Source organism: Carassius carassius, chromosome 21 (genome assembly GCF_963082965.1).
Source record: "Carassius carassius chromosome 21, fCarCar2.1, whole genome shotgun sequence".
In the NCBI taxonomy this organism is placed as follows: domain Eukaryota; kingdom Metazoa; phylum Chordata; class Actinopteri; order Cypriniformes; family Cyprinidae; genus Carassius; species Carassius carassius.
In genome coordinates this window covers 1,294,965-1,302,500 of record NC_081775.1, presented here as the reverse complement: position 1 = coordinate 1,302,500, position 7,536 = coordinate 1,294,965, and the positions used below count along the sequence as shown (strand labels likewise).

At 43.4% G+C, this 7,536-nt stretch overlaps 2 protein-coding genes across 4 annotated transcripts in view; one reads left to right on the top strand and one right to left on the bottom strand.

Annotated features, from left to right (window-relative positions):
- Positions 1-4,180, bottom strand: part of LOC132097336 (cyclin-dependent kinase 11B-like) — a 29,250-nt gene extending 25,070 nt beyond the window's left edge. Inside the window, exons 1-6 of one of the 3 annotated variants that reach the window (XM_059502972.1) lie at positions 4,085-4,180; positions 3,696-3,826; positions 2,697-2,812; positions 2,500-2,630; positions 2,057-2,204; positions 38-177 (exon numbers count right to left, since the gene is read on the bottom strand). In XM_059502972.1, the coding sequence (XP_059358955.1) occupies positions 38-177; positions 2,057-2,204; positions 2,500-2,630; positions 2,697-2,812; positions 3,696-3,806 (646 nt within the window). In that variant the 5' untranslated portion in view covers positions 3,807-3,826; positions 4,085-4,180. Of the gene's footprint in view, positions 1-37; positions 178-2,056; positions 2,205-2,499; positions 2,631-2,696; positions 2,813-3,695; positions 3,827-4,084 lie in introns of those variants that run through there. The other 2 variants (XM_059502973.1, XM_059502974.1) reach the window with 2 other exon arrangements.
- LOC132097344 (uncharacterized) overlaps positions 1-7,536 on the top strand; it is a 404,710-nt gene that overhangs the window by 284,777 nt on the left and 112,397 nt on the right. The gene's annotated exons all lie outside the window — the stretch shown is intronic.

Sequence of the window (7,536 nt, the reverse complement as noted above, 5' to 3'; positions counted from 1 at the left end):
TAAAGGCTGAGTGTAGAGGTGTAGTGCAGCTGCGCACCGTCCCTGCGGGGCTCTCTCTGCTTGCGGCGCTCCTCTTCTCTCCTCTCTCGCTCCTTCAGCTCTCTCTGCTCCTTCTGCTGCTGCTCTCGGAGCTTGCGCTCTCGTTCCCGCTGGCGCTCCAGCTGCTCCAGTCGATCCCTGAGATTCACAGCACAGCACAGGAGTCAGCAGACGCTTCACATCACACAAGCTTTCTGCCCTCCAGCATTCAGCAGGCTGAGGACAACAACCTCCTTCGACTGATGACAACCAAAATCTTGCATCATGTGAAATGCATACACACACACACACACACTCTCACATACAACATGCACAAGTTTGTGTAAGAAGCCTCTTTTGATCATCAAGTCTGCATTTATTTGATCATGTAAGTTAATAATACTGTAATAGCTGTATTTTCAGCATCGTTACTCGTCCTCAGTGTCACATGATCTTCAGAAATTAGGGATGTCAGCGATTCATCGATGATCAGTTAATGGTGGATAAGAGATTGATCGATTAAAGCTGTCGATTGTGTTAACTGCTGTAATGTTGTGATCAGAACACGTGTGTGTATATAATACATCATCATTCATTCAGTGTGTGTGTGTGTGTGTGAGTGAGTCTGTGTGTGTGTGTGTGTGTGTGTGTGAGAGAGTGTTTGTGTGTGTAAGTGATGTGTGTGTGTGTGAGTCTGTGTCTGTGTCCGTGTGTGTGTGTGAGTGAGTGAGTCTGTGTGTGTGATTCTGTGTGTGTGTGTGTGTGTGTGTGTGTGAGTGTGAGTGTGAGTGTGAGAGTGTGTGTCTGTGTGTGAGTGTGTGAGAGTGTTTGTGTGTGTAAGTGATGTGTGTGTGTCTGTGTGTGTGTGTGTGTGTGTGTGTGTGTGTGTGTGTGTGTGTCTGTGTGTGTGTGTGTGTGTGTGAGTGTGTGAGTGTGAGAGTGTGTGTCTGTGTGTGAGTGTGTGAGAGTGTTTGTGTGTGTAAGTGATGTGTGTGTGTGTGTGTCTGTGTGTGTGTGAGTGAGTGAGTCTGTGTGTGTGATTCTGTGTGTGTGTGTGTGTGTGTGTGTGTGTGTGTGTGTGAGTGTGAGTGTGAGTGTGAGAGTGTGTGAGTGTGTGAGAGTGTTTGTGTGTGTAAGTGATGTGTGTGTGTGTGTGTGTGTCTGTGTGTGTGTGAGTGAGTGAGTCTGTGTGTGTGAGTCTGTGTGTGTGTGTGTGTGTGTGTGTGTGTGTGTGTGTGTGTGAGTGTGAGTGTGAGAGTGTGTGAGTGTGTGAGAGTGTTTGTGTGTGTAAGTGATGTGTGTGTGTGTGTGTGTGTGTGTGTGTGTGTGTGTGTGTGTGTGTGTGTGTGTGTGTGAGTGTGTGAGTGTGTGAGTGTGTGAGTGTGAGAGTGTGAGTGTGTGAGTGTGAGAGTGTGTGTCTGTGTGTGAGTGTGTGAGAGTGTTGTGTGTGTGTGTGTGTGTGTGTGTGTGTGTGTGTGTGTGTGTGTGTGTGTGTGTGTGTGTGTGTGTGTGTGTGTGTGTGTGAGTGTGTGTGTGTGTGTGTGTGTTTGTGTGTGTAAGTGATGTGTGTGTGTGTGTGTGTGTCTGTGTGTGTGTGAGTGAGTGAGTCTGTGTGTGTGAGTCTGTGTGTGTGTGTGTGTGTGTGTGTGTGTGTGTGTGTGTGTGTGTGTGTGTGTGTGTAAGTGATGTGTGTGTGTGTGTGTGTGTCTGTGTGTGTGTGAGTGAGTGAGTCTGTGTGTGTGAGTCTGTGTGTGTGTGTGTGTGTGTGTGTGTGTGTGTGTGTGTGTGTGTGTGTGTGTGTGTGAGTGTGAGTGTGAGAGTGTGTGAGTGTGTGAGAGTGTTTGTGTGTGTAAGTGATGTGTGTGTGTGTGTGAGTGTGTGAGTGTGTGAGTGTGAGTGTGTGAGTGTGAGAGTGTGTGTCTGTGTGTGAGTGTGTGAGAGTGTTTGTGTGTGTAAGTGATGTGTGTGTGTGTGTGTGTGTGTGTGTGTGTGTGTGTGTGTGTGTGTGTGTGTGTGTGTGTGTGTGTGTGTGAGTGACCTCTCTCGGCGGGAGTGAGCTCTGGCTTGATCCCTCCGTTTCTCGCGTTCGTAATCTAGTCTAGATTTAGTGTCGTCCCGCCACGGTCTCTTCCTTCTCTCATCTTCTCGCTCCTTCTCCTTGTCTTTGGTGTGCGTGTGTTTCCCAGCTGTGAACAACATCAGACAGAAACACATGACAAACTCCACACTAGAAATCGTAGTGAACTGAAGATCACGATTAGCAAAAACAAGCCCAAGCTCTAAAGCTCAAGCACATGAACCAGATCTTAAATCACAAACACTTCAGTGAATATCTTTACATCTCTGGTCAATTTCTAGCGTCAGTGCTGAAAATCCTAGATTCACTGATACTGGCACCCATTGATTGATTTTCTGGGATGTTTTATATTTCGGCTGTAAATGTGTCTGATTGGAGTCGGGTGAGTGTGTGTAAGGTCAGACCTCCTTCTGCAGAGTGACTCCTGCGCCTCCTCTTGTCCTTCCTCTTCTCCTCTTTTCTGTGGTAGGACTTGTCTTTCCGTGTCATCTGCTGTGGGGGGGGTTTGATGGCCAGAGACTCGTCCTCCTCTCCTCTGCAGAGACACATTCAGCATGAGCGGATCTCACACACACACACACACACACACACACACACACACCTGTCCTCCGTCGAGTCTTCCCGTGTGTAGGGGGAATTCCTGATGGTTATTTCCATCCTGTTGTCTCGTAGCTCTCCTTCCTCCGGAGTGTCCCGTTTGGATTCCCGATCATCCGTCTGCCAGACACACATCAGTCCACACAGAGAAAGAGTTACCACCCATCCACTCCCACAGAGCACTGCGAATCATGTAATCAATAGATCAAACTGATTCAGAAATATAATGCATCTCTGTACACAAATCATTCCTCCAGTCTTCAGTGTCACATGATCTTCAGAAATCATCATATCATTCAACAATGATGTGTTAAATTAATAAAAAGCAAATGTAAAGACTTATATTGTTAGACAAGATTTATATTTTGAATAAACACAGTTCATAAGTTTTATTCATCAATAAATCCTGAAAAAAGCATCACAAATTCCCCCCAAAAAATTATTCTTTTTTGTTGTTGTTGTATTAGTTTGCATGCATGTGAGCCAATGGCCAAACTAATTGATTATATATTTATTGATTATATTGATAATATAATCTATTGATTATATAGTTTGTTAATGTTAGTTTTAAAAATTTTCCCTAATTTCCAATTAATTCCCACTAAGTTTTAAAATTGGAATATTTCCAAAATTCCAGAGACAAAGTTCCCTTGATATCAATAAATACTCCTTTAAGTACAATTAAAACAGGAATCATACTCCATGTTTTTAACAGGACTTCAGTATTTTTTAGCACTGCTTTTTTGTCAAACCGGCCCCAAACTCAGTTGTACCCAGTTTCACAACATTACAGGAGGTTAATAATAATAATAATAATAATAATAATAATAGTGTAGCCAACCGTGCGATTCCCTACGAGAAAACATGGATAAACCATAAACTGAAAAAGAATCGTTTGATCATTGTTTATGCAGCTGTGTGAAGATGTGATTCAAAGGCCAGTGTGTGTCTCTGATGATGCTGGTGTGTGTGTGTGTGTGTGTGTGTGTGTGTCGGATCTCACGTTCTTCGGGCGTTTAGGGTCACTCTTCTCTTCCAGCTCTCGTCTGCGTTTCTTCTCTTGTAGGATTTCGTCTAATGTCTTAACTTTCCAGGTTTCCTTTTCGTCCCCCATCAGCTCCAAATCACACCCCACTGCAACACACACAGTCACGACTCCTTAACATCTCACTCTCTGCTTCATTCTCCGTCATAGAGCGTAAACATGCAAGAATGAGTTTCCTAGCGGTGTTGTTCTGAGTGGACGATCACATCAAGTTTACACGTGTAAGTTAGTAACGCTGAGTACTCAAACAAAAGAAACGACACGTACAAACACCTATTAAACCTCTCACTAGCGCGCTGAAACTGATAAGTTATTAAATCATTGTTGATAATCACTCTTTTACTCACCTGTGATGTGCTCGGCGCGTTTTCACAACACCGGAAGAAAAATTCACTTCTTCCTTCGGCGTAATCACATCCAGGTCAGACGATTTCCGGTTTGAAGACGCGTCTGCCACCCTCCGGCGCTCATGTGCAGAACAGAAACATCTATTCATTCAGTTGTTGAAGCAGAACTGGCAGAAATTCGACATACAATCAGAGCTGGCTAGAAACTAATTACGAGTTATCTGGATTACGTAATCAGATTCCAAAAAGAAAAAGTAGGCTACTTATAGTAAATTACATTTGAAAATACTCGTAATCGGACTACAGTTACTTTTTTATAGGTTACATATTGTTTGCCCTAATTGCCCTTTTTCATCTTAAGTCTTCCAGTTTTGAGGTTATTCACACACAGATCAGTCATTAGTCCAGTTGCTACACAGCATTTGATTTACACAAATCATTTCAGTTTTATAAATGGTTTCAACATTGCATCAGTTACTGATGAGCACACATAAATTTGATTTGAATTACGTTATTTAACCACATGATTTTAATTTTTTTTATATATATAATTTAATTGATTGTTAGCTTTTCATTAAACTCTCAAAACACCCTGTAGTTGCTTTATGCACCCCAGTTTGGGAAACTTGATGTAATATAATGTGCACTTCATGTTGTTAATTACAACAAAGCGTTAGGTTACTGACATAATGCCGGTTCTCCTTCTAACATTTGTTTAGTATCTCACTATGGGAACGCCTCAGGTGTGACCGATCATGGGAGCACCAATAACACCACGTCTGACCAATCACTGCAGCGATCAGAGAGGCCTGCTTCATCTCTTCTCCGTGCAGGACAGGCAAGGAGGGCAATGTTTGTGAGATACCTCACTTCAAGTTCATGTGAGTGAGCCAGAGAGGGTTCTGTCACATCCAGTCCATAGAAACAAGCAAATGTGTGCGGAGAAGACCAGTTGGCTGCCTCCAAAATTTCTTGAATAGAAATGTCTCTAAACAGAGCCCAGGATGTAGCTATACCTCTAGTAGAGTGTGCTCGTAGTCCTACTGGGGGCTCTATATTCACATTATTGTAACATAACACGATAGCATGTTATCACAACTGATAAAGCATGTAGCCGAGGAGTGAACTGATAAACCATGTAGCTCACTCACCCTTTTTGCTGTAGTGAAAGCAAGTAATAGAGCTGTCTTATAAGTAATGTTATCAATGGGCTCAAAAGGAGCTTTTGAGAAAGCGTTCAGAACCACAGACAAATCCCAAGGCATGACCAGAGGCTTCGATACTGGGTGTAGCCTGCATGCCCCTCTCATAAATCGACAGATGAGAGGGTGTTGGCCAATAGTACCCGAGTTAAGACCAACATGACATGCCAAGATAGCGGACAGATAAACCTAAACTGCAGAGAAGGCTCTGCCCTTATCAAGAAGGTCCTGTAGGACGTACAGCACTTACCAAACTGAAAACAAGAAAGGAACAATGTTTCTATCTGCATACCATCCCTCAAACACCTTCTATTTGAGATTATATAAAAAACGTGCCCTCGCGTTCTAAACTGTCTCAACTGGGACAGAGTGTTGTCTCCAAACCCTTCTTGATGCCAAACTGACGTCTCAGGTCAACCGCCTCTTTTTGTTTCCCTGAGGGGTGGCTGCTGCGGCTGTCAAAGACTTTCGGTTCCACGAAAACGAGCTTTGACTGAGGGCCAGCGTTTCCCAGCTGTTGTGGTGGAGCAGGGCGGGAAGTGTTATAATCAGAATGACCCCCCTCCCTGAAGTCCTGAAGTTCAATCGGCTCAGGTGATGAGGCCTAGCTGCCGGCTTTCTGGGGAGAGAGACTTTGAATGCCTCTCCCTCTTTTGTCCGCAGGTCACATTGCTGTTACCGATTAATAACCCACAACCGCTAAGCCCATACTCCGACCGCAGTTTTGAACTGCTCTGCGGGACGTGCACAGATTTAAATCTGTGATGACACACAGAGCACTAGGTTGAGAGATCCAGAGTCCAGGTGACGCCCCATCTTCTCTAATTGTTGACTCAATAACCACAACTGTTCTTAGCAATAACACTCTTTACTGCTCAAACACGCTCAACCACAGCAGCTACATATACAAGACTGAACCAAACAAAAAAAAAACACGCTAATCTCAAAAATGGTGCTCTTCGCACATGCAAAGAAGATAAAACATATGTTAACAATATCTATCCCCTCTTTTCTCTTCTTTTTTATGCATAACTAGTTAACAAGTTGTTGCAGGAGCAGTCACCAGTGGTAATCTCAGAGTAGAGTGTAGCGAGGAAAACAGCACTGTCAATCCCATCTGCAAGTGCCAAAGTCTCTCCTGCTAAGGTACTCCGTACAACTCCTCTGATGTGTTTTGACTGCCAGGATATAGGTGAGAATTTTCTCCCATAGAATGATGAAATGTCCACCCTGTGTCCCACCATCTGAAAGGTTTCCCATTGAGGAATCACTGTACACCACTAAATTAACCTTTCCCTAGGTACTGGAACCTCAAGGTGACCTCTTCTGATTTTAGTTTTCTGATGAGTTTATTTGCACAATGCAGGGTCTGAACAGTAGCATGTTTTGTGTTAGATGCCAAGATGGATATGTCACACATTATGTCAGGTCTGCTTTGCCTTGTAACCCACAATATTTGTCCAATCTTTGAGTTCAGTATGTCCATTTCAACGTCTGTCAGTGAAGCTTCACGCTGTGTTGCTCTGGTAGAGTCCACTGGAATGGGTTGCAGATTTTTTATGTACGTTCCTTGTTGTAAATGTATTTCATCCTCCAGAGAATGTACTTCTATTCCAATATAGTTGAAACTGTCATGCTCTTCCTGTCCAACTTGAAAGGCATCTTTCAATTGAGGAATGATATTTGTGGAGAATGCATCTGTACCACCCCAAATAAGTCATCCATGTGAGATGCTAGAATCCCCATCACTTTGCAGGAATCATCCAGCCAGTAAAATACAGCTGGATCTACCTTTGACACTGTAGCACCCAGTTGTTGCATGGGGTCTTTCAGCCTATTATACCAGAATAAAGAAGCATCTGTTTTTTTAACTTCCATATAATTTATTTGCTCTGCGCTTCTTTTGGTGGGCGAATTTAAATGTCTCTGGTTAACTCTTTACCTTCTAAAAAGGCTGCTTTAATGTCCATGGAGTTTAGCTGCCATTCATTCTGACATATGACTGCCATGATCATTTTTAGAGACTCTGAACTACATGTAGGTGAGTCTTTGGGAAGGTCTTGAGTGTTTGTTTCTTCAAAGCCTCTCGCAACAAGTCTAGCTTTAGGCAGAACTCTAGCAGTTGTTTCTTTTAGTGTGCACACCCATCTCGTGGAGATGCACTTCTGCACTTCATCTTTCACTTCTTCAAAGAGTATGAAGAGATCATGAAGAGCTATGAAGAGATCATCATGTACTATCGGTATATCA